The sequence below is a fragment of the Anolis sagrei genome, chromosome 10 (genome assembly GCF_037176765.1).
Source record: "Anolis sagrei isolate rAnoSag1 chromosome 10, rAnoSag1.mat, whole genome shotgun sequence".
Lineage (NCBI taxonomy): Eukaryota > Metazoa > Chordata > Lepidosauria > Squamata > Dactyloidae > Anolis > Anolis sagrei.
In genome coordinates this window covers 30,199,303-30,226,885 of record NC_090030.1, presented here as the reverse complement: position 1 = coordinate 30,226,885, position 27,583 = coordinate 30,199,303, and the positions used below count along the sequence as shown (strand labels likewise).

At 42.2% G+C, this 27,583-nt stretch overlaps 1 protein-coding gene across 1 annotated transcript; it reads right to left on the bottom strand.

Moving 5' to 3' along the window:
• Positions 1–9,298: 9,298 nt before the first annotated feature.
• Positions 9,299–26,213, bottom strand: LOC132763083 (uncharacterized). The gene is made up of 4 exons (XM_060756455.2): positions 25,099–26,213; positions 21,486–21,626; positions 11,984–12,077; positions 9,299–9,737 (listed from the first exon to the last, which is right to left on the bottom strand). Exons 1-4 carry the CDS (start codon positions 25,196–25,198, stop codon positions 9,602–9,604), a joined length of 471 nt encoding a protein of 156 aa, XP_060612438.2. The 5' UTR covers positions 25,199–26,213; the 3' UTR covers positions 9,299–9,601.
• Positions 26,214–27,583: the final 1,370 nt, after the last annotated feature.

The following is a 27,583-nucleotide window of genomic DNA, read 5'->3' as shown; positions in this document are numbered from 1 at the left end:
ACCCCAATACTATTGCATTTATTTGCATTGGTTTTGCAATCTATTTCCATTGCACCCCAATATTTTTGCATTTATTTGCATCTGTTGTGCATTCTATTTCCATTGCACCCTAAAACTTTGCATTTACTTGTATTGATTTTGCATTCTATTTCCCTTGCACCCCAATACTTTTGCATTTATTTGCATTTTTTTCATTCTTTTTCTATTGCACCCCAATACTTTTACATTTACTTGCATTGATTTTGCATTCAATTTCCATTGCAACCCAATACTTTTACATATATTTGCATTGATTTTGCATTCTATTTCCATTGCACCCCAATTCTTTTGCATTTATTATCATTGATTTTGCATTCTATTTCCATAGCCCCCCAATACTTTTGCATTTATTTGCATTGGTTTTGCATTCTATTTCCATTGCACCCCAATAACTTTGCATTTAATTGCCTTGATTTTGTATTCTATTTCCACTACACCCCAATACATTTGCATTGACTTGCATTGGTTTTGTCTTCTATTTCCAATGTACCCCAACACTTTTGCATTGACATGCATTGATTTTGCCTTCTATTTCCAATGTACCCCAATACTTTTGCATTGACTTGCATTGGTTTTGCATTCTATTTTCATTGCACCCCAATACTATTGCATTTATTTGCATTGGTTTTGCATTCTATTTCCATTGCACCCCAATATATTTGCATTTATTTGCATCTGTTGTGCATTCTTTTTCCATTGCACCCTAAAACTTTGCATTTTTCTTGCATTGATTTTGCATTCTATTTCCCTTGCACCCCAATACTTTTGCATTTATTTGCATTTTTTTCATTCTTTTTCTATTGCACCCCAATACTTTTACATTTACTTGCATTGATTTTGCATTCAATTTCCATTGCAACCCAATACTTTTACATATATTTGCATTGATTTTGCATTCTATTTCCATTGCACCCCAATTCTTTTGCATTTATTATCATTGATTTTGCATTCTATTTCCATAGCCCCCCAATACTTTTGCATTTATTTGCATTGGTTTTGCATTCTATTTCCATTGCACCCCAATAACTTTGCATTTAATTGCCTTGATTTTGTATTCTATTTCCACTGCACCCCAATACATTTGCATTGACTTGCATTGGTTTTGTCTTCTATTTCCAATGTACCCCAACACTTTTGCATTGACATGCATTGATTTTGCCTTCTATTTCCAATGTACCCCAATACTTTTGCATTGACTTGCATTGGTTTTGCATTCTATTTTCATTGCACCCCAATACTATTGCATTTATTTGCATTGGTTTTGCATTCTATTTCCATTGCACCCCAATATATTTGCATTTATTTGCATCTGTTGTGCATTCTTTTTCCATTGCACCCTAAAACTTTGCATTTTTCTTGCATTGATTTTGCATTCTATTTCCCTTGCACCCCAATACTTTTGCATTTATTTGCATTGATTTTGCATTCAATGTCCTTTGCAACCCAATACTTTTACATACATTTGCATTTATTTCCATTGAACTCCAATACTTTTGCATTGTTTTGCATTGATTTTAAATTCTATTTCTATTGCACCCCAATGCTTTTACATTGACTTATTGTCTTGCATTGATTTTGCATTCTGTTTCCATTGCACCCCAATACTTTTGCATTGACTTGCACTGACTTTGCATTCTATTTCCGTTGCACCCCAATACTTTTGCATATATTTTCATTGGTTTTGTATTCTATTTCCATTGTACCCCAATACTTTTGCATTGACTCGCATTGATTTGGCATTTTGTTACCATTGCACCCCAATTCTTTTGCATTTATTATCATTGATTTTGCATTCTTTTTCCATTGCAACCCAATACTTTTGCATTGACTTGCATTGATTTTACATTCTATTTCCATTGCACCCCAATTCTTTTGCATTTATTATAATTGATTTTGCATTCTTTTTCCATTGCAACCCAATACTTTTGCATTGACTTGCATTGATTTTGCATTCTATTTCCATTGCACCCCAATACCTTTGCATTGACTTGCATTGATTTTGTATTGTATTTCCATTGCTCCCCAATACTTTTGCATCTACTTGCATTGATATTTCATTCTTTTTCCATTGTAACCCAATACTTTCGCATGGACTTGCATTGATTTTGCATTCTGTTTCTATTGCATCCCAATACTTTTGCATTTATTTGCCTTAATTTACTATTCTATTTTCATCACCCCTATACTTTTACTTTGACTTGCATTGATTTTGCATTCTATTTGCATTGCACCCCAATACTTTTGCATTTATTATCATTGATTTTGCATTCTATTTCTATTGCAACTGAATTCTTTCGCATTTTTTGCATTGATTTTACATTCTATTTCCATTGCACCCCAATAATTTTGCATTTATTTGCATTGGTTTTGCATACTATTTCCATTGCACCCCAATACTTTTGCATATATTTGCATTGGTTTTGCATTCTATTTCCATTTCACCCCAATACTTTTGCAATGACTTATTGACTTGCATTGATTTTGCATTCTATTTCCATTGCACTCCAATAGTTTTGCATTGACTTGCATTTATTTGCCATTTTATTTCCATTGCACCCCAATTCTTTTACATTTATTAATATTGATATTGCATTCTTTTTCCATTGCAGCCCAATACTTTTGCATTGACATGCATTGATTTTGCATTCTATTTCCATAGGACTCCAATACTTTTGCATTTATTTGCATCTGTTGTGCATTCTATTTCCATTGCACCCTAAAACTTTGCATTTACTTGCATTGATTTTGCATTCTATTTCCCTTGCACCCCAATACTTTTGCATTTATTTGCACTGATATTGGATTCTATTTCCATTGCAACCCAATACTTTTGCATATTTTTGCATTGGTTTTGCATTCTATTTCCATTGCACCCCAATACCTTTGCATTTATTTGCATTGATATTGGATTCTATTTCCATTGCAACCCAATACTTTTGCATTGACTTGCATTGATTTTGTAGATTATTTCCATTGCACCCCAATATTTTTGCATCTACTTGCATTGATATTTAATTCTATTTCCATTGTAACCCAATACTTTCGCATGGACTTGCATTGATATTGCATTCTGTTTTCATTGCACCCCAATACTTTTGCATTTATTTGCATTGATTTATTATTCTATTTCCATTGCACCCCTATACTTTTACATTGACTTGCATTGATTTTGCATTCTATTTCCATTGCACCCCAATTCTTTTGCATTGATTTTGCATTCTATTTCCATTGCACCCCAATACTTTTGGATTTATTTGGATTTACATTGATTTCACACAAAGTATCAGAAACAGTGGATTTACTGTAGAGATGTCAATCTTCATGTATTTGGTCATTTCTGAATAGTTAAATTGAAATGACACTAAGTATCAAAAAGAGTGGAGTTACTGCAGAGATGTCCATCTTCATGTCTTTGGTCATTTCTCATCAGTTTACATCGAAACGACACAAAACATCAAAAACAGAGGTGTTAGTGCAGAACTTTCAATCATCATGTACTTGGTCATTTCTGATTAGTTTACATTGAAATGACACAAAGTATCAAAAACAGTGGAGTTACTGCAGAGATGGCAATCATGTATTTGGTCATTTCTGAATAGTTTACATTGAAATGACACAAAGTATCAAAAACAGTGGAGTTGCTGCAGAGATGTCCATCATCATGTATTTGGTCATTTCTGAATAGTTTACATTGAAATGACACAAAGTATCAAAAACAGTGGAGTTGCTGCAGAGATGTCCATCATCATGTATTTGGTCATTTCTCATCAGTTTACATTGAAATGACAGAAAGCATCAAAAACTGTGGTGTTAGTGCAGAGATTTCAATCATCATGTACTTGGTCATTTCTGATTTATTTACATTGAAATGACACAAAGTATCAAAAATAGTGGAGTTACTGCAGAGTTGTCAATCATGTATTTGGTCATTTTTCATTTACATTGAAATCACACAAAGCATCAAAAACAGTGGAGTTACTGCAGAGATGTCAACCATCATTTATTTGGTCAATTCTCATTAGTTTACATTGAAATGACACAAAGCATCAAAAACAGAGGAGGTGTCGTTTTTTTCCGTCGAAGTAGACAGAGATTGAAAGAAAGAAGGCAAAACAATGTCCTCGTTCACATGGAAGGGGGAAACAATCTTTGGAAGAAAAGAAATATCCATGCGGAGAACTGCTCTATCCGTGTGGAAAAGTAAATATGGTTCGTCCACCCGCAACACCGCCAACTCAGACGGCCTACGGGTCGAAATGATCGCCTCCAAGAATGCCACCTTCCATGAGAGGAGGCGAAGGTCGACTGTCGCCAGGGGCTCGAACGGTGGTAGTATGAGCCGGGTAAGGACGAGATTGAGACTCCAGCCAGGGGTTGGAGGACGGACCGGCGGGTGAAGATTGTTAAAACCCCTCAGGAAGGATCTCACCAAATTGTCTCGGAAGATAGAGGATCCCCCTCTTCGCTGGGTATGCCATGAAATGGCGGCAAGGTGAGACTTTAGTGATGAAAGCAAGAGGTAAGGGAAAACAAAAATTGGGGAACCTTTGGTATCGAGGGTGGGGATTCATCGATTCCTTTTTCAAGGAGGAAATTCTGGAATCGGGTAAAGCAGGCAGCATATGTCCTTTTCGTAGCTGGCTTGTGGGCCTCAGTGAAGATGGATCGCACATCTGGACCCAGTGCCCTCAAAACCGGATCCTCCACGCTGAGAGATGGAGGGACGGGAGATCGGGATGGAGAAGCTGGCCTTCTTCCCTCGATAGTAGGTCCTAGTGGAGAGGTAATCGTCGGACTTGATCGTCAGATAGTTGCAGGAGAACCAGGTACCACACCTGTTATGGCCATGCAGCCGCTATCAAGATGCAGTTGGCTTGCACCGCCTGGATCCTCTCGATCACCCTGGCGATGAGTGGGAAAGGCGGGAAGATGTACAGAAGACCCCTTGACCAGTTGAGGAGGAATGCATCCCCAAGGCACCCCAGTACCAAACCCGGTGGGAGACGGGACCCAAACTGTGGAAGCTGGGCGTTCAAGCGGGATGCAAAGAGGTCAAACGTCTGGCCACCCCAGTCTTCAAAGAGTAGAGTGAACTCCTGTGGGTTCACCTTCCACTCGGGTGAAGATGACCATGTTTGACTCAGCGAGTCCGCTTCAACATTTTGGGAGCCTGGCAGATGTATCGCCACAAGCGAGACCGACTTAGCCACACACCATTCCCAAAGTTGTAGAGAGAGGGTCAGCAGCTTTCTCGATCCCGTTCCGCCCTGTTGGTTTATATAGTACATGGCCACCATATTGTCCATGAGGATTTGGACATTTCTTCCTGTGACCAGAAGGGCAAACGCTCATAGGGATTTGAAAATCGCCAGAAGTTCTAGGTAGATGATGTGGCATAACCTCTCCTTTGCAGACCAAATATCTTGGATGGAGAATTCTCCTGTATGGCATCCCCATGCGAACATCAATGCATCCGTTGTAAGGGTGATAGATGGGGGGGCGAACTGTTCACCATTTTAGGGATTTCTTTACAGATGGCAGAATGGTGAGGTGCTTTGATGCGTGGTCTCTGATTGGGTTGAAGTGGTCGAGGAACCACCTTTGTAGAGGCCGGAACCGCAGCCCTGCCAGTGGGGTTATCATCACTGTAGAAGCCATGTGGCCTAGCAGGATTTGGATCTGCTTGGCCGATACTGTCCGAGAACGAATGCCTTGGAGTGCTTCGAGACGGAGTGCTCTGAACCTTACTTCAGCAAGGTATACAGACTGGGCCAGCAAATCGAACATGGCACTGATGAACTTTATGCACATCGTTGGAGTCAAGTGTGACTTTTCTTCGTTCAGCTGGAGACCGAGGAGGGAGACCATCTTTTGAATTTGCGATCTCAGGAGTGCTGGAGAGGGTGCTGCCAGGGGCCAATCGTCCAAGTCTGGAAAAATCCGGATTTTTTTCCTTTCTGAGAGATGCAGCTACTACAGACATACATTTTGTGAAAGTCCTTGGGGCCATTACGAGCCCGAATGGGAGCACATTGAAAGAGTAAGTCTGCCCCGCTACACGGAATGATAGAAAACATCTGTGGTGTTTTCGTATTGACAGGTGGAAATAAGCGTCCCGGAGGTCGATCGATGCGAAGAAGTCTGAGGAGGTGGAGTATGGACGACACTGTCACCATTCTGAACTTCTGAGGCTTGATTTAAGTCTCTCAAGTCCAAGATTGGGCGGAGGGAACCATCCGGCTTGGGAACGGTGAAATATTTTGAGAAGAAGGCCTGCCCGTTGCAGCAGTCTGGAAGGGGAGAAATTGCCCCTTTTAGAAGAAGGGCATCAACCTCTGAAAGAATTGGAGAGGAGGGCTCGGTCTCGACAATTTGACCCATTGCGGGAGGTTCTTTGAACTCCAATGCATAACCATCCACCACAATCTTTAGCACCCACACATCTGAGGTGATATTTCGCCATGCATCGATGAAGTTCACAAGGCGGTCGCCGAACGGTGGGTGTCGAGGTCGAAGTCCAAGGGCAGGGTTTGATAGGAGGGATATGGGAACAGCATCGGTATGGGATAAAGAGATGATATCGTCCAGGAGAACATCAAACTTGGCGTCTAGGATGGTTTCCACCCGATGTATGGTGAACTCTCGAACGTTGCTCTTGCGGCTGTGAGCGCCACTGCTGGGGATGTTCTGGCTGATGGGCCTGCTGCTGTGTAACTTGCAGGGGGAGAAAAGTTTGGCAATACTGGAACTGTCGATATGGAGCTCTATTTCGCCACCTCGAATACTGGAACCACCTTATTCTCTGGGATTGGGATTGGTTCCCGATCCCGCATTTGGCTGCCAGTATTTTAAAATCTTGGTTTGCCTTCAGTTTGTCGTCGGTCCCTGCACTGAAAAGACGGAGGGCATCGAAGGGCAAATCCTCAATAACCTGCCTTGATGATGTTGAGAGGCCCAAAGACCGGAGCCACGCATGTCTTCTGATAGCGACCGCATGAACTATCATCTTTCCGACCATGTCTCCCGTGTGTTTGGCCATCTGCATCTGGCTAACAAGAGGGCACCAGAGTATAATTTTCGGCCAACGGCGTCAAACCTCTTGCCCTCTTGGTCTGAGGGAGTGGAGGATTGTCTCCCGAACGCCTGTGCCACCTTCACCACCACTGAGTTTGGATCAGGGTGGTGCTTCAGCCATTCTAGGCCCTCGTCATCAGTCCGGCACCAGGCTTCAATTTTCTTAGAGGTAGGAGGGATGGACGACAGGGTCTTCCAAGAGGCTTGGATCACATCAACGAGATATGGGAGGAAGGTTAGTAGAGGGGCCAGCAGCGTCTCCAATTGGACCCATTTAAAAACTGGGTCAGTAACTGCTTTGGACGTGTGTTTAACCTCCAGGCCCAAAGTGTCTGCCATGCGGGCCATCTGGTCAGCGAAGGCCCTAACATTGTCCATTGGTGGCGGAGGGTTGGCCTCGTAGGCATCGTGGGTAGGAGACCTCTTGATACCGAGGGACAGTACCGAGCCCGAGGAATTCTCCATCTTCCTTTTCTTCCTCTGCTTCAGATGGAGGGGGCGAGGATGAGGAAGGATTGTGTGGAGGTGGTGGGAGCTGGGGTGAAGATAGGGCTGGAGGTTGTTTGGAGGCTGAAGACTGAGCAGCACGTGCCAGTCTGGCCGTTTGTCTCCCCCTTTCCGGCATTGCCATGGGTGGAAAGAACTCTTGTCTGGCAGTAAGTCCAGGTGGCCGGTTGGGCACCTCTATCACGGTATCCACCGAGATAACTGGTGATTCTGGCCGCTCTACGGGCACCTCTGTTGGCATCTGTTCCTTCTTTGTTGGTTGTTGGAGGGGCTCTGGCTGGGCTGACTGGATCGGTGAAGACCTTGCTGACGAGGTGGCCGATGAGACAATTGTTGCCCTTCTTGATGAAGAGGACGAAGAAGACGGCTGAGGCATTGTCTTTTTCTTTTTTCACAAGGGATTTGTTGACGCCGATTTCAAGAGCAACTTGCCCAGCGTGGGGGGGGACGGAGGAGGAGGAGGTCACGGTCCGACGAGATTCTTCCTGCGCCCTTCGAAAGACTATGCGAACAGCAGTCGACGATGGTGGAGTTGCAGTCGACCTCGTGGATCGGACCAACCTCACCTTTTTACCAGGGACCACTTTGACCAACAGAGCTGGTTGAGGAATGGTGCACACGGTCTCAGTGGTCACTGTACATGGCCTCTTAGTCTGCTTAGTCGGTTTTGCAGTCTTCGATGTCGTCGACATCGTCGCCCGAGGTCTCTTTTGTGCAGCCTTAGTCGCCTTTGTTTGGTGAGCTGCGGGTTGTGTGGGCGGATCAGCCGGCTCTGATGTCAATGCCGCTGCTGAGGTTGATGGTCGTGCAGTTGATGTCGATGCCGAGGTCGATGGTCGTGCCATCGACGGTATCGGTGCCAAAGTCTGCTGGTACAACAAGTACCGGAGACGGTGAACTCAGTTTTTCCGAGATTGTTCCGTCATGGCCTGGCAGTGACGGCAGGAATCTGCGATATGAGCCTCGCTGAGGCAAAGAAGGCACAAAGAGTGCTTATCCAAGTCTGAAATCTTTCTAAAACACTGCGTGCAGTGCTTAAATCGAGTCGTGGACATCACAGAAGTTCTGAAGTGAGCTTTGCGGCGGAAAAACAGGAACTGCTGAGTGTGCCTTTTATGCCCTGCCGAGGACTGGGCGGGGTTACTGCCAAAACTTGAAAAGTTTAAACTAGAGAAGTTTCCGTTAGGGCCTGCGCAGGTGCAGACATGTGTGCATTCACAGAGACCACGAAGAAAAATCTCAAATAAATGGAAGGAATTTAAATAAAGAAATGAAAGGATTGTAGCACAGTTAGTAATCACTGCCAACCAGAAGGTGGCAAATTTGAAGCCTGAGATGGATTGAGCACCCGACTGGTAAGGCTAGTTTACTGTCCCCCTAACAGTTTGAAAACAAATGAGCTGTGAGTAGAGAAATTAGGGACGGCTTAAAGTGGAGAGTTATTTTATAACACCATAAAAATGCTGGTGATCAAAGAGGAAGGAGGAAATTTATTTATTGACGACATTTATATGCTGCCCTTCTCACCCTGAAGGGGACTCAGAGTGGCTTACAAGTAATATGTAAATATAATATATTATTAGCATAGCATAATATCAGTATTATACTGTACTATACCATTATATTGTAATATTATTAGTAATATTACATGTAATATAAAATATATAATATTGGAGTATTATTAGCATTATATTGTATTACATTATAATAATATAAATATTATATGCATATATACAATATATTATATTATTAGTGTAGCACAGGAGACAAGGTGGAACAATCAAAATGACTTGGTGTCAAAATGGATGAAACGACAGCACCCCCTGTCGTCATCTTAGACCAGAGTTGCCCATCCGGATTAAAGACTTCAAATATATTTTTAATATGTAAGTGGTGAGCACATGGAAAGGGAATGGCGGGATGGAAAAGTTCACAGTTCATGGCAATTCCAGAAGAAGTGGGCATCTCGTGGCAGACCAACTTAGTTGCCTCTTCCTTCTTTTAGTAAACTCTCAGACTGACTATCGTTGCTTTCCTTGCCATCACTGCCGCTTTCTTCGCTTCCTTCTTTGGATCCTTCTTTGCTGTCTGTTCTTCGCAAAGGGTTGGCACAGGGGCTGCGGCACCAGGGGAGAAACAGGGGACAGTGGTCATTTATGGGGAACATCTGAACAGTCCCCAGAAGGGTAGGGAGACTTTGGGGTCAAACATTTCAGAGTTACTGAATATATTTTCTGGCCAGAATATCAGTTCATTAACATGAGGAGTATCTGTGTCTAGTAGGCATGTGCAATCCATGGTTCTAAATGGTTCTAAAGTACTTACAAAACTAAAGTTCCGGTTGTGAAAGCTAGGGGGCGCTGGTGCTTTGCTTCTACAGTGTTGCTAAAGTTCTGGTGGTGAAAATTTCAGAATTCTAACAAAACTTTCAAAATTTCATTATTATTTCATTATTGGTGATTTTTATGACAGAACCTATTAGGAACTACCATTTATAATGAAATTTTGAAAGTTGTGTTCTGAAATTTTCACAATCAGAACTTTAGCAAAACTGTAGAAGCAAATCACCAACATCCTCTACTTTTCACCACCAGAACTTTAGTTTTGTAAGTACTTTAGAATAATTTAGAACCATGGATTGCACATGCCTAGTGTCTAGTAGTGTCTGAACTTGACTCAGGGTCTCTAAAGTGCAGTTCTGTGGCCCCACAAGCCTGCCCTTGCGGCCCTTGATTCCCCCAATTGCCCTATAACTGGCCAGCAAAGAATAATTTCATCTACACCAATGGTTCCAAACCTTTTCTTTTCTTTTTACCAGGGACCACTTTGACCAACATTAGTACCAAAAGGGTTACAGATCAGTTTTTGGATCTGGTTATTTGAAGTGGTGATTCAGAAAATTGTGTTAGGTAGACCACAACAGCTCTGTGGTGCAGCTGTGTTAAGATCACTTCTGACCACAAGGTCATGAGTTTGAAGCCAGCCCGGGTCGGAATGAGCTTCTGACCAATTGTGTAGCTTGTTGTCGACCTTTGCAACCCGAAAGACAGTTGCATCTGTCAAATAGGAAAATTAGGTACCACCTATGTGTGGAGAGGCTAATTTAACAAAATTTACGAGGCCATAAAAAAGACTCCAGCAAAGCATGCGGGGAATGCGGAAGTACTTCATCAGTGTCACAGATGGACAATGAAAGCAACAGCTCCCCTGGTGGCCAGAAAAAGTTAAATAGCCTGTGACTGTTAGTCTCCAACTGTTGTGTGTCTTGGCATTGAATGTTTGCCACATTGTAATCCACCCTGAGTTCCCTGTGGGGTGAGAAGGGCGGAATATAAATACTGAAAATAAATAAATAAATAAATAGTTTCTGTTACAGAACATATGCCATCCAGTGGTTGCCATATGCTCACCCACAGAAAACTATATGTGCCCCACTTTGTGCTGGTCAGTGACTGTAATAAAGGTTGTTTTTGCTGTTGTTCTAGTATCTAGTTTCATGGAATTCTTTGAACTATTTCTATTTGGACAATTTGTTCCTGTTTCTTTTTAACCAATTGTATTTACCTTTTACTGTGGATTACTTTTTATTGCTTTGGCTTTTGTTATCCTCAATAAACTGCTTGCTATTTTAACCCATCTGTGTAGTGTTTAGAGTTAGAGGTGATCTTGCTCTGGAGTACAACACTGTGTTGTGAAGAGAGGAGAGGTCACACACCTTCCTCTCTTCCCAGCTGAGAGGGAAGAAAAGGAAGGCCTGCAGCTGGGTTGCTGTCCCAAGAAGAGTGGAAAAGCTTCATGCCTTCCTCCACTTCCCTCTCAGCTGTGACCCAGCTGAATCTCTGCGCTGAGAGGAGGAGAGGAAGGCAGGTGGTCTCTCCTCTCTTCTCTGCACAGCAATCCAGCTGGGTTGCTGTGCCGAGAAAAGAGAAGAAGCCACATGCCTTCCTCTCTTCACTCTCTTCTCTCTCTTCCCAGCTGAGAAGGAAGAAGAGGAAGGCATGCAGCTGGGCTGTTGTGCCCAGAGAGGAAAGGAGAAGCTGCATGGCTTCCTCTTCTTCCCTCTCAGCACAGTGACCCCAACTGGGCCTCTGTGCCAAGAGAGGAGAGGAAAGTGTGTGGCCTCTCCTCTCTTCTTGGCACAGCAACCCAGCTAGTTGCTGTGCCAAGAGAAGAAGAGAAGCTGCATGCCTCCCCCTTCTTCCCTCTCAGCACAGCTGCTGCATTTCCCATCCTAGACTTATACTTGAGTCAATAAGTTTTCCCAGTGTTTTGTGGCAAAATTAAGTGCTTCAGCCTATATTCGGATCAGCTTATACTTTAGTATATATGATATATGTTTTGCACAAGAGTTACCCTTTCTTACCTCTTCTCCACGATATAGAAACAAAATGGAAAGCACGCAACCAGCATCACTCCTCCAATGCCAATACCAAAGAACCGCAGGATCTTCTGAGGACCTGTTACAGTTAGAATAATGTGAGCTTGCTTTGTGTGAGATGCAAACTGAGTTCGAAGAGGGAGGAGAGGAGAAGTATGCTATAGTGTTGCCTTTCCCCATAGGCTCAGGCAAAAGAAAACTGTTGCAAACTCTTCTAGTCTGGGTATTCATCCCCATTAATAATATTTGTCATCTTAACCACACTCTGACGCTGTTTGGCAATGTGTGTCCTGGTTTTCACCTATGAAATGCTGAAAGGTATGAGGCTAATTGCAATCTACTCAATAGAGGTGTGAAATTGATAAAAAAGTTTCAAAAGTAATTACAAAATTCATTTCTAAAGTGTTTCTAAAGAGTCATTAGTGGAAATGTTGCTACTATAATGAGAGTAACAAAATTCTGTTACTTTTTCAATATAGTAATTTCGCACTTGGGGAAACTTTGGGGGCTCCTTTCTCCCTCATTTTTACAGCTATTGGGATGAAACTTGCTACGATGGTAACACTATTAGCCTATGTTTCAGAATGTTTCATTAGGCTTGTGCATATTTTTTATTTTTTATTCATATTTTGAATCAAATTCATTAAATTCATGCATACGAAGCAATATTAGAAACATGCAGGAAAGGTGGTGGTGGTGGAGAATTAAGAAATTCAAATACTCACCAATAATTTTAATTAAGATTCTGTAACATTCGGATGCCTCCAAGATCTGTTTAATTTTCAGTGTAAGCATTAAGCAACTTTGGTAAAGTCAAAAAATCACAAAGTGCTTTCAAAATCTTTTTTTTTTCTTTTTCCTGATCACCATAAGGAAGGCACTGGAAGGAGGGACTGAAGTTAATGAGAACACAGCCATCTTAAATGTAGTTTGGGAAGGCGGGCCCCCTGTGGCAGAGAATGCAAAAGGCCCTGTCCTAAACTACATTTCCCAGAATGCAATGCTCAACATCTGAAGGACACAATGAGGGCTGTTGCAGGCACTTTCAGTCGTGTAGAGTCAGTCTAATAATAAGAAATAAAATTATGAATCTGCAAAGAGGCTAAAGTAAGTAAGTAACAGTATAAATATATGCTAAATTGAAGTTATATGTGATAAAGACAGACATTCAGGGGGATTGCTGTTGTCACTTTTGTTTGTATCTAAAAAAATTTAAATCCCCCAAAATCTGTATATGTGTGAATCTTTCTGAAACTTCTGGGGTTTGATGTTCTGGTTATCTTGTGCATTACAAATAAAATTCAAGTAGATAGCGTTTGCAGTTTTTTAAAAACGTTGTTTATAAATACTTTGAAAATTCCCCAAAAATCCATGGATAAGTGAAATGTTCTGAAATTTGGTGGGCTAACAGTGGTCAATGTGTTCTACCATTGAAGCAAGTTTCACTCCAATAGCTTTAAAAATGAGGGAGAAGGGAACCCCTGAATTTTCCCCAATTATAGTACTTTATGTGCATGTGCAATTACTGTAATTTCATTAGTCTCATTATAGTATCGAGTTTTTCACCAAGTATACTTTATAAACACTTTAGATATGAAGCACCAGCACTCCCAGTTTTGTAAGTACTTTTGAACCATTTTTAATGGATCACACATGCCTATTATCCACAGATTTTTGGGGTACTTTCAACTTTCAACAACACTAGCCAGCCGTTCCCTGCCACACATTGCTGTGGCCCAGTCTGTGTATATGTGTATATATATATGTGTGTGTGTGTGGTTTTGTGCATACATTGTAATGAATTTTTTGTTACTTTTTAAGTCTCTTCTGCGCAGTTTTTCAGTGTTTTTATGAGTGATGGTCACTTGTTAGTCTGATATGTGGATTGTGTCCAAATTTGGTGTCAGTTCATCCGGTGCTTTTTGAGTTATTCTAATCCCACAAACGAATGTTACACTTTTATTTATACAGATTAGCCATCCCCTGCCATGCATTGCTGTGGCCCACATGGGGGTTCTGTGTGGGAGGTTTGTTCCAATTCTATCATTGGTGGGGTTCAGAATTGTAGGTGAACTATAAATCCCAGCAACTACAACTCCTGAATGTCAAGATTCTATTTTCCCAAAACTTCACCAGTGTTCATATTTGGGCATATTGAGTATTTGTGTAGAGTTTGGTCCAGATCATCATTGTTTGTGTCCACAGTGATCTCTGGATGTAGGTGAACTACAACTCCAAAACCAAAGGACACTGCCCACCAAGCCCTTCCAGTATTTTCTGTTGGTCATGAGAGAACTGTGTGCCAAGTTTGGTTCAATTCCATCATTGGTGAGGTTCAGAATGCTCTTTGATTGTAGGTGAATTATAAATCCCAGCAACTACAACTCGCAAAAGACAAAATCAATTTTTTGAGTGAAGGACATACATTGGGTTGTTAGGTGTATGCTGTCCAAATTTGGTGTCAATTCACCCAGTAGTTTTTGAGTTCTGTTAATCCCACAAATGAACATTACATTTTTATTTATATAGACTAGCTGTCCCCTGCCACGCGTTGCTGTGGCCAAGTCTGTATATGTATTTTGTGTGTGTATATGTATATATGTATATATGTATATATATATATATATGTGTGTGTGTGTGTGTATATATTTGTGTATATGTGGAAATATGTTGTTTTGTGCATGCATTGAAATTTTCTTTTGCTTTTTTAGTCTCTTGTGCTGTGTTTTTCAGTGTTTTTATAAGTGATGGTCACTTGTTGGCGTGATATATGTATTTTGTCCAAATGTGGTGTCTATTCTCCCAGTGGTTTTTCATTTATGTTAATCATAAATACATAGACACAGTATTTTATTTATTTTGATAGGATGTCTTTAGCAGTGTTTCTATACTTTTTTAATGGCACAACCCCTTAAAGCAGTTCCTCATGTTGTGGTGACCCCCAACCATAATACTATTTTCATTGCCCCTTCATAACTGTCATTTTGCTACTCTTCTTAATCATCATGTAAATATCTGATATGCAAGATGTATTTATGTTGAAAGTCTTCGACAATACATTGTATTTCAGTTGTTATAAATTGAACATAATTAAAGCATACTGATTAATCACAAAAACAATAAATTTGGGGTGTATGGACAACGGATGATGGGATTTGGGGTATCTTCAACTGATTCAGCTCAGACTTCCACAGACCACTAAGACAGATCTGAATGACAGATCTGAACCAAAATTGGCACACAGAACCTTCATGGCCATTGGAAAATACTGGAGGGGTTTGGGAGGAATCCACAGTAAAAGAATCCTAGTGTTGCAAGAGACCTCCAAGGGCCATCCAGTCCAACCTCCCTCTGCCATAAGGGAAAAACACAGCAAAACACTCCTGATAGATGGCCATTTAGACCCTCCGTAATAATAATAATAATAATAATAATAATAATAATAATAACAACAACAACAACAACAATAAGAATTCCTTTCTTCCTCCCTTCCTTCCTCTCTCCTTTCTCTTCCTTCCTTCCTTTCCTCTCCCATCCCTGCCTCCTTTCCTTCCTTCCTTTTTCCTTCCTTTCCTTCCATTCCTATCCTTCTCTTCACCAGTCCTTTTCTTCCTGTCTTCTCTCCTTTCTTTCCCTTCCTTCCTCCCTTCCTTCTGTGGCAGTTTGTAAGGGGTTTGCATCCTCCCTTCACCCGACAGTCCTGAGTGTGCAGCCGCTCCTGCAGCCAGGCTTCTGTTTCAAACCTCTGCCCGGGCTTGCCCTCCATCTCTCCTTTCTTCCTTCCCTCTTTCCTTTCCTCAATCTCTCCCCTCCCGAAAAGAAAGAGGGGTCTGCCTTCCTACTTGGAAAGGGACTCCATGGCGAGGCAAGGCAGCCCCTTTCCCTCTCAATGGTTGGTGCCTCAGGCTTCTCACGCACATGCTGGGGAGAGGGACTTTTGAGCAGGCTGGGTTAAGTACTTTTTTTTGGGGGGGGGGATATTTATTTCCCCTTCATTTTTAAAGATTTTTTTCTTTGGAAGACATAGATCAGATAAGAATGTGTTTTGCTGCCAAATTTGGTGCCAATTGATCCAGAGGTTTTTGAGTTCTGTGAATAGCATAAACGAACATTACATTTTCTATATATATATAAAGCTTAAGAGCGTAATTAGGCGGTCAAAAACGGAAAAACCACCGGACGAAATCTTACCAAATTTGGCCTGCTAATACCTCTTCCCCCAAGGTATGACCAACAACCCTCCAAACACCAATACGCAACAACACAAACTCACAATACCCTAAAAACACGGAGCATGCGCAGAGGCCTCGGGAGGAATACGATGAGGAGGAAGGACTCCATTTCCCAGCTTCCCCCGCGCCCAAGTCACCCTCCGCATGCGCACTGCCGCCTGCGTGCCTCCCTCTACCCCATCGCTCCCGCCGCTGCCTCACATACACAGAGAGATTGCGAGCCCAGCCTGCGAAAGCCCACCAGGCCCATTTAAGCACTAACGGCCGGGGAGGGCATGGAACCTGCAGGGGGCCACCAAGCGAACACAAACAACACGAGACGGGAGGCCCGCCGTCTTCTCCTGATCCGGGGCTCGATTTCTGCCATGGCCCCATGCCCCTCTTGCCTTCGGCGGCCTCCAAACCTGCCCGGGGGGAGGTGGGTCTCTCCCAACTGGTTCTCCTGCCCTGCTGCTTTTTCACTTTGATACGAGACAGGACCTCCATCCACAGAACACTTTGGACTCAAACAATGATAGATCTGGACCAAACTTGGCACAAGCACTCAGCATACCCAAATATGAACACAGATGGAGTTTGGGGGAAATAGACCTTGACATTTGGGAGTTGTAGTCACTGGGATTCACAGTTCACCTAAAATCAAAGAGTATTCTGAACCCCACGAATGAGAGAACCAAACTTCCCACACAGAACCCCTATGACCATCAGAAAATACTTAAGGCCATCCAATCCAACTCCCTTCATCAGGGCAAGAAAACGTAATCAAAGTCCTCCTGACAAAGAGCCATCCAGCCATAGATAGATAGAGATAGATAGATATGATTCACACACACACATAGATTTGAAAGGGCCCCCTAAAGAAGGACAATAATATGTTGCATGTTCCAGAGTAGGCAAACCAGGCACTCTCCACATCAACACTGACAAAGAAACAAGAAGAAATACTGTTTACCCACAAGCATAAAGACATTACATATATTAGAAACCAACACTTTCTCATTACTTTATTTTCCAGATCACCAAACTGGGCCACAGCAACGCGTGGCAGGGTCCGCTAGTTATTTATATAGATTAACGAATAGAACTTCCATTTAGGGGTTTCTTCCCAGCCCAGCACAGAGATTGACTTCCTAGTATTGAGGTATCCGTCAGTCCTCCTCTTTGAAGATTCAGCAATTTATTGGAACTCTAACTGCTGCAATGAGGGACACATCTCTCCCCTCTCTTGATTGAGGCTTCCTGATGCTGAACGGAATTCTGGGAAATGTAGTTCAGAGCAGGGCCTTTTGCACTCTCTGGCACAGGGCTCCTCTCCTTCCCAAACTACATTTCCCAGAATCCTGTGCTTTCTCCGCCTCTTTCCCAGCGAACTCTGCTTCCTCCCTGCTGCTTCCCTCTCCTCATGGTGAGAAGCCATTAATTTAAAGAGGATAGGCAGCCTTTTTGGCTTTGCTTTGCTTCCTTGTACTGAAAATGAAACTGACTTTGGGAGGCTTTTGAGGTTTACAAAATGCAAACAAAATAGTATTGGGTAAGTTTTGATTTTTAAGTTTTTGGCATGGGCCACGCTCATGTGTCAGATATTACATCGTAAGTATGAATTTAACAAATTTGGATACTGCTTACGACAACTAACGAAAAATTGCACAGCGCTACTAGTCAAGATAATAGCAAACAGACAGAGTTCTATGAAGGGCATCCATATTACTGGACTAGCTGTCTCCTGCCACACATTGCTGTGAACCAGTCTGTGTATATGTGTTTTGTGTGTGTGTGTATATATATATATATATGTGTGTGTGTATGTATGTATATATGTGGTTTAGCACATGCGTTGTAATGTATTATTTTTTTAATTTTTTTTGCTTTTTAAGTCTCTTCTGCTATGTTTTCCAGTGTTTTTATGACTGATGGTCACTCATTGGCCAGAGAGGTGTCTTGTGTCCAAATTTGGTGTCAATTCACCCAGTGGTTTTTGAGTTATGTTAATCCCACAAACATTACATTTTTATTTATATAGACTAACTGTACCCACCATGCGTTGCTGTGGTCAACCTTCCCTCTTTCTCTCCTTCTTTCCCTCCTTCCTTCACTCCCTCTTTCCTTCCTTCCCGTCTTTCCTTCTCTTCTTCCTTCCTTCTCTAGCTCTTTCCTTCCTTCCCCTTTTTCTTTCTCTTCTGCTGTCTCTCTTTTCTTCCTTTTCTCTTTCCTTCTTTCCTTTTCTTTCCCTCTTTCTCTACATCTTCCCCCTTCCTTCGCTTCCTTCTTTCCATTTTTTCTTTCCTTCTCTCTTTCCTTTCTTCTCTAACTTTCCTTCCTTCCTCCTTTCCCCCCTCTTTGTTTTCTTCCTTCCTTCCCTCTTTCCTTCCTTCCTTCCTTCTCCCTTTCCTTCCTTCCTTCTTTCTTTCTTTCTATCTTTCTTTCTTCCCCCCCTCTTTCTTTTCTTTCTTTCTTTCTTTTTTCTCTCCCCTTCCCTCCCTCTTTCTTCCTTTTTTCTGTATTGTCATTTAGCTTTTCATCATTTAGCTTTTTTCATCTTTTAGCTTTTATAAAGTCACTTCTGCTGTGTTTTTCAGTGTTTTTATGAGTGAAGGACATACATTGGGTTGTTAGGTGTCTTGTGTCCAAATTGGGTGTCAATTCCCCCAGTGGTTTTTGAGTTATGTTAATCCCACAAACAAACATTACATTTTTATTTATATAGACTAGCCATCCCGTGCCACGCATTGCTGTGGCCCAGTCTGGTGACCTGGAAAATAAAGTAATGAGAAAGTGCTGGTTTCTAATATAGGTGATTTCTTTATGCTTATGGGTAAACAGTATTTCTTGCTGTTTTTTTGTCAGTGTTGATGTGTTGAGAGTGTCTGGTTTGCCTCCTCTTGAACATGCAACATATAATTGTCCTCCTTTAGGAGTCCCTTTAAAATCTAGGATACTATATCTCTCTTTCTGTGTGTATCATATCTATCTATATCTATGGCTGGATGGCTCTTTGTCAGGAGGGCTTTGATTACGTTTTCTTGCCCTGGTGAAGGGAGTTGGACTGGGTGGCCTTTAGTATGAGGGTTCTGTGTTGGAAGTTTGGCCCAATTCTGTCAGAGGAGTTCAGAATGGTCTTTAATTGTAGGTGAACTATAAATCCCAGTAACTACAGCTCCCAAATGTCAAGGTGTATTTCTCCCAACTTCCATCTGTGTTCATATTTGGGCATATGGAACATTCGTGCCAAGTTTCGTCCAGGTCCATCATTGTTTGAGTCCACAGTGCTCTCTGTATGTAGGTGAACTACAACTCCCAAACTCAAGGTCCATGCTTACCAAACAGGGGAGTCCTGTGTGCCAAGATTGGTTCATTCCATCGTTGGTGGAGTTCAGAATGCTCTTTGATTGTAGGTGAACTATAAATCCCAGGAACTACAACTCCCAAATAACAAACTCAATTTTTTTTAGTGATGGTCACTCCTTGGGTTAGTAGGTGCTGTGGCCAACCTTCCCTCCCTCTTTCTCTCTCGCCTTCCTTCCTTCTCTCCCTGTTTCCTTCGTTCCTTTTTTCCTTTCCTTCTCTCTTTCCTCCCTCCCTCCTCCTTTTATTTTCCTTCTCTCTCTCCTTTCTTCCTTCTCTCCCTCTTTCTTTCCTTCCTTCCTTTGCTCTTCGCTTCCATCCCTCTTCCTCTCTTTCCTGCTTTCTTTCCTTCCCTCCCTCTTTCTTTCTCTCCTTTCTTCTCTCCCTCTTCCCTTCCTTCCCTTCTTTACCTCTTGCCTGGGCGCTGGCAGGAAGGGAGCCTAGCAGCCAGGTGCAGAGCAGGTGGGAGGGAGGTGCTTTTTGAGGCAGGTGTCGCTCACCCAGCACCACCCCTTTTTTCTGCCATGGCTGCGGGGCGCCTTCCCGCCTGTTTGCCGGTTGGGCACGCAGGCAGGGTCACAAGAAAGGTGCCCTGTGGCTGTGGTAGGAAGAAGGGGCCCGTCGGGATTGCCAGCTTGCAACGGATTTTCCTCTGTGCGAGGGGGGGGGGGGAACCTCGCGCATGCGCTGTTATGTATTCTTGGTTTTGGAGGGATTAAAGTTATTATTTTTTTGTTTTACTGAGTGAAGGACATAGATTGCTTTGTGTGGAGTCTTGTCTCTAAATTTGGTGTCAATTTTCCCAGAGGTTTCTGAGTTCTGTTAATCCCACAAACAAACATTACATTGCCTTTAACAATCTATATATATAAAAATGCTCATGTCATAATGAGTAGCTTAAAAACAAAAGAACCAATGAACGAAATCACACCAAATTTGGCAACAAAACATCTCACTACACAAGGAATGACCATCACTCAAAAATTATGATTTTGTCATTTGGGAGTTGTAGTTGCTGGGATTTATAGTTCACCTATAATCAAAGAGCATTCTGAACTCCACCAATGATGGAATTGAACCAAACTTGGCACACAGGACTCCCATGACCAACAGAAAATACTAGCAGCGTTTGGTGGGCATTGACCTTGAGTTTGAGAGTTGTAGTTCACCTACATCCAGAGAGCACTGTGGACTCAAACAATGATGGATCTGGACCAAACTTGGCATGAATATTCCATATGACCAAATATGAACACAGATGGAATTTGGGGGAGATAGACCTTGGCATTTGGGAGTTGTAGTTACTGGGATTTATAGTTCACCTACAATCAAAGACTATTCTGAATGAACCCCACGAACGACGGAATCGGGGCAAACTTCCCACACAGAACCCCCATGACCAACAGAAAATACTTAAGGCCATCCAGTCCAACTCCCTTCACCAGGGCAAGAAAACGTAATCAAACCCTCCTGACAGAGAGCCATCCAGCCATAGATATAGATTGATATATATGATTCACACACACACAGATAAAGTATTATAGATTTGAAAGGGACTCCTAAAGATGGACAATTATATTTTGCATGTTCCAGAGTAGGCAAACCAGACAATCCCTACGTCAACACTGTCAAAGAAACATCAAGAAATACTGTTTACCCACAAGTATAAAGACATTACAGCACTTTCTAATTACTTTATTTTCACTGGACTGGGCCACAGCAATACGTGGCAGGGGACCGCTAGTGCATTACATTTTTATTTATATAGATTGTGCCATTTGAGGGGTGGGGGGAAGCACATACTTAATCTCAAATAAAGGTGATTCCGACAAAGCAGAAGGGGGCATAAGAAATAATGTGAATCCATCATTCTACAAAGGATGCAAGTTAAAAAGCGGCAAAAGGACACTTACGGTCTTCAAATGGAATGTAGCATGGGAACTTAATATTTGGTTTTGAAGGAGTGCAGCACTCATGCTGTAGGCAAAGCGTCTTGTTGATATATCCTCCAGCTTTGCAAGGTTGCACTGGCTGGTTCGTTTTAGGTCGGCATGCTTTGGGAAATGGAATTTGATTGGTTAAGATACATATTTTTCCACCCTTTATTGTGTTGAGCCACACACAATACCAACAACTTAAAAAATGTTCAGATTGAAAGTAGGATGCTTGCCCCCTCTTTGGCTCTCCCTCTCCCTCCCCACTACTCTTGGCTGCCTCAGAGAGAGGGGGATGGACCTTGGAAAACTATAACCACCCAGGACTGCACAGCATGGAGATATGGCATAACAACAACAGCAACAGCAACAACGGCATTTAAAATGAGTTCCGACTGCATTTATTCTCCAGTGCAGATGCAACCAGATAAGGGTATAGACCTTGGGAAGTTATAACTCCTAGGACAGCATAGTATGGAGCTATGGTATTTAAAGCGGGGTCCAAGTGCATTTATTCCATACTGAAAATGCATTAGGAGAAAGGTATGGACCTTGGCAAATGATAATTCCCAGGACTGCACAGCATGGAGACATGGCATAATAATAATAATAATAATAATAATAATAATAATAATAATAATGGTCATGATCATAATAATTATAATCATAATATATTATATTATTATAATATTGGATCTGCGCGCATCATTCGAAAATACATCACACAGTCCTAGACGCTTGGGAAGTGTTCGATTTGTGATTTTGTGATACGAAATCCAGCATATAGATCTCATTTGCTATGACATACTGTGGTGTCAAATATTATTATTATTATTATTATTATTATTATTATTATTATTATTATTTGAAACACCACAAAATGAGTCCTCTGCTGGCTGTTGTGTTGGATTCCCAATTGTCTAGGACTGTGTGATGTATCAGCGAATAATGCATGCAGATCCCAGTAAGGTGGCCTTCTGCAGCTGGCAGATGGTAATTTTGTCAGCGCTGATTGTGTTTAAGTGCAGACCAAGGTCTTTAGGCACTGTGCCCAGTGCGCCGATCACCACTGCTTGTGCCACAGTCTTTGCAGTTCAATCTTTAAATCCTCATATCGTGTCATCCTTTCCAGTTGTTTCTCTTCAATCCTGCTGACATCTGGGATTGCAACATCGACAATCCATACTTTGTTTTTTAACAAAGTAAAAACTCTGTCTGTCTGAATCCGGCAGTCCCAGAGTAGCTTGACGTGTTCATTCTCTGTAACTTTTTCCGGCTTGTGATCTTTTTTCTTTGTCGCAGGCAGATGGTATTTGTGGCACAAGTTCCAATGGATCATCTGAGCCACCGGAGCTCCCGGTGGCGCAGTGGGTTAAACCCCTGTGCCGGCAGGACTGAAGGTTCAAATCCGGGGAGAGGCGGATGAGCTCCCTCTATCAACTCCAGCTCCTCATGTGGGGACATGAGAGAAGCCTCCCACAAGGATGATAAAAACATCAAATCATCTGGGTGTCCCCTGGGCAACGTCCTTGCAGACGGCCAATTCTCTCACACCAGAAGCGACTTGCAGTTTCTCAAGTGGCTCCTGACACGACACAACAACAATCTGAGCAATGGTGTTGTGCCTCTGCTTGTAGTCTGTCTGCGTGATCTTCTTGTAGCAGCTGAGGATGTCATCTATTGTTTCGTCTGCTTCCTTGCAGAGTCTACACTTGGGATCTGTTGTCAACTTTTCAATTCTGGCTTTGATGGCGTTGGTTTGAATGGCTTGTTCTTGGGCTGCCAGAATCAGGCCCTCCTTTTTCTCCTTTTTCAGAGTTCCATTTGTGAGCCACAGCCATGTGTTTCACTTTTTGCCAGGAACTGTCCATGGAGAGCCTTCTTTTGCCAGTTTTCTTTTCTGCTCTGGATTGTGTTTTTATGTTATATGGTATTGTTGTTGTTGTTGTTGTTGTTAAGATGATTCATTGTAACCTGAGAGCAACGAATGCCATCACATTGCAGGAATGGCCAAATATCCAGATGATTTCAAAAAATCCACTTCCCCACCACCTCATGAATGCTGGTGTCCACACTTAAAACAGGCAAAGAATGCTCTACCCTACACTTGAAGCCAAACTAATGTGATGAACACAGTGGCTTCTCAGATTTTAAGTGTAGCACTCAGTGGAATTTAGTAAATGTGCTGAAGAGGCTAAGAGGGGTTTGGGCTGAGGCTTTCCAAATAAGCCACTTTCTATGGATTACAGCAGACCCAGATGAGAAAAACTGCGACTTGGAAGTCAAGAGAGAAGGAATTATTTCTTTATTTATTTATTTATTTCGGTCATTTCTACCCCGCCTTTCTCACCCCCTAGGGGGGACTCAAGGCGGCTTACATCCGGCACAATTCGATGCCCACAATTACAATAAAATGCAATAGCAGTAACACAATAGATTAAAAAAGGCAATTAATACAGTACAATATAACACAATACAATATCAACTAAAACCGCTCTATAGCCCACGTTCATCGTGTTCTAAAATCCGTCAATCCGTTTAGCATTGCCATAGTCCTTTCCAACTCTAGTCATCATTACCTTGTTACCCTGCCAGACTACCCAAATGCCTGGTCCCATATCCATGTCTTCAGCTTTCTCCTGAAGGAGAGGAGGGAAGTTGACGACCTAATTTCCCCGGGGAGTGAATTCCACAGGCAAGGGGCCACCACTGAGAAGGCCCTGTCTCTCGTCCCCACCAGCCTCACTTGTGATAAAGGTGGGGCCTCCCCAGAAGATCTTAAACTCCATGGTGGGACATAGAAGGAGATACGTTCAGACAAGTACACTGGGCCGGTGCCGTAGAGGGTTTTAAAGGTCAAAACCAGCACTTTGAATTGTACTCGGAACTGGATCGGCAGCCAGTGGAGCTGACGTAGCAGAGGAGTGGAGTGCTCCCTGTATGACGCTCCAGTGATTAATCTGGCTGCCGCCTGTTGGACTAGTTGAAGTTTCCGAACAGTCTTCAAAGGCAACCCCACGTAGAGTGCGTTGCAGTAATCTATTCGGGATATAACAAGGGCGTGGACCGCTGTGGCCAGATCAGACTTCCCAAGGAATGGGCGCAGCTGGCGCACGAATTTTAATTGTGCAAAAGCTCTCCCGGCCACCGCTGAAACCTGGGGTTCCAGGCTCAGCAATGAGTCCAGGATCAATCCCAAGCTGCGAACCTGCGTCTTCAGGGGGAGTGTAACCCTATTCCCTGTTCGGCCTTGCGACTGACCAGTAGGACCTCTGTCTTGTCTGGATTCAGTTTCAATTTGTTAGCTCTCATCCAGTCCGACACAGCGGCCAAGCACCGGTTCAAGGTTTGGACAGCCTCCTTGGTGACAGGTGGGAAGGAGTGACAGATTTGGACATCATCTGCGTAGAGATAACATCGCATTCCGAAACTCCGGATGATCTTATAGTATTATTTTGTTTCCTTTTCTAACTGTAAAACCCTGAGGCACCCTCAATGCAGCCTATTTGAGTGGTCTTTCAGTGATCAATTTTGAGTCCACTCTACACTGAGAAAAAACAAACAAACAATAGAACAACATAGTGGTACTTACTCACTGGATTGAAGAAGCGTACCAGCTTCATCGATATAATTTCAGCTTTTGATTTTGGCTCGCTGGGAGCGAATTCAGTACTATTCAAATCATCCAGCATTGGCAATGCAAAAACTAGAGGGCTCCAAAGAATTAAAACAGGATTATGGCAGTTCAAACGTCAAGCAAATAAGTGCACAAAAGGCAGTCAAAACTCTACAGCTGGAGCATCCCTTACCCAGAAACCCAAAATCTGAAATACTGCAAAATTTGGGAGATGGGACTCAGGTCTAGCAATAAAATTAATGCATGTTTCATTTGCTCCTTGTGCACAAAGTCTGGAGGTAATTTTATATGAAATTTTTGATAATTTTGTGCATGGAATTTTGTGCATCTGTTACATTAAACCAGTGGTTCTCAATCTTTTTTTGACCAGCAACCACTTGACCAAGGACTACTTTGACCTGGGACCACATTAGTACCAAAAGAGGTTTTGGTCAACTTTTGATTTGGTTTGGTTATTTGGGGTGCTGATTCAGAAAATTGCATTGGGTAGACCATGTTTCTGACACAGAAAATATGGTATCCAGTGGTCACCATCTGCTCACCCACAGAAAACCATATGTGCCCTGCTTTGTGCTGGTCAGTGACATAATAAAATGTTGTTGTTGTCTAGAGCTGAGGTGGTGTAGTCAATGCAATTTTCTGAATCAGCACCCCAAACAACCTCAGGAAAGGGCCCAAAAACGAAGACAACAAGAAAATAAAAAAATGAAGCAAAAAGAAACACCAGATTTAGACGAATGGATTCAGAAAGTGAGAGAGATTAAGGATATGGACAAATTAACTTTTTTGTTAAAGAAAAATTCAGGGAATCTGATTAGATACACTGATTGGTCCATGATAGAGGAATATGAAAAAATGAGAAACTAACAGACATATCAAAAGACATTCGTGTGTAATGGAGAAACAAGAAGAGCCGATTTATTTTACTGAGTTGTTGTGATATTTAATCCTCAATATAAAATATTTAGATAAAAACTGTTTCACTCCAGAACAGGAATTATCCCCTCTGACTATAAGCACACCACACATTGAGTGAAGGATCAATACTTTTTATTAAAGTTTAGCCAAAAAAAAAAAAACAGTAGAAATAAATGCTTGTAAAGACAGATAAGGTTCCAAAAAGCAATAAGGCATTCAAAGGCAGCCAGATAAAACAGTGTCCAAACGTAGCAATCCAAAAAAAAATATCCAAAAAACATGAACAGATAATCCAAGGCAATGATTATCCAGACAGGAATCAAACAAGAAGCAAGAACAGACCAGATGCTGCTAGTTACCTTGAAAAACTAGAAAAAAACCCATGAAAACTAGACCACTTGAACAGGGATTCCATGGAGCTATACTTGGTTTCCAAACGATGCCTGATGGTTTCACTTTCTACCAGTCTTTGATTTTACTTGACGAATTCTTTCGGATTTATGTAAACATTGGGCCTCTTCATGATTCTGGCTAATCTCCAGCTGCCGACTCTGCTTATCTGACTCCTCATTAACTTTAGCAGGTGTCAGACTGTTTTCCAAACTAGAATCTGAAGAGCTCACAGACGGAGGGAGTAAACCTTTCTCCTAAGGCCTGACAGAAGCATTCTCATGAGAATCTGGCCAATGCACCGAAGCCTCTCTGTCAGTGTCTGCATGAAACTCATTGACCAAAGTGTCTCCATCTTGCACCTCAGAGTCAGTCCCAGCATCCCCCACATCAGAATCAGCAGGGAACTGATTTCCCTCCTCATTATCCCACATCAGACCCAGAAACATCAGGAGACTGAAACACATTCACAGGTTCAAGCACAGGCTCAGATACATCAATCACAGGCTGAGTCCCAACAAAGACAAAGGTAAAGCCACAAAGGACTAGATGGAAGTCACAGAAGTCACCCTTTTGGTAACCACATGGTTTTTTTAATCTTCAAATTTTTGCACAAGTTTATTTTCTTTTTTTAATTTTTTAAAAATTTCTCTCTTCTCTCTCTTTCTATATGTTTTCTACTTTTCTATTATTTCATTGTTCCCCCATTTAACTTGTATAAGAAAAACTACCCCCTTCCCTTTTGTGTCCCCTATCCTTGGTTTTTCCCTTTTACCCTCAAAATAGATTTAAAAAAGAAAAAGAAAATAATAAAATGGTTGGGTTGGGCTGGTTATTACTTGTAGTAGTAACAGTGAGGCTGCAGACCATGTTTTAGTTTTTGCAGACCGCTGGTGGCCCATGGACCACAGGTTGGGAACCACTGATCTAAACTAATACACTTTGGATTGCTTTAACTGCCTTGCCTCAATGCAATGGAATAGCCTTGTCTGCCACGAAGTGTTGGTGCCTCACCAAACTACAATTCCCATGATTCCATAGTATTGACACAATGGTGTCAAAGTGCACTAACCACCTTAACACAATGAGAAATTTCTCCCTGGCAGGACACTTCAGCCTCTTTTTAAACATG

What these genes read in the sequence shown, in the direction of transcription:
- LOC132763083 (XM_060756455.2), bottom strand. Translation starts at nt 25,198, where the DNA reads ATGCTGGATGATTTGAATAGTACTGAATTCGCTCCCAGCGAGCCAAAA. An exon ending in CTACATTCCATTTGAAGACC is followed by an intron (nt 12,078 to 21,485) that starts GTAAGTGTCCTT and finishes TAACTGTAACAG; the next exon opens with GTCCTCAGAAGATCCTGCGG. An exon ending in TTCTATATCGTGGAGAAGAG is followed by an intron (nt 9,738 to 11,983) that starts GTAAGAAAGGGT and finishes CTGGTGCCGCAG; the next exon opens with CCCCTGTGCCAACCCTTTGC.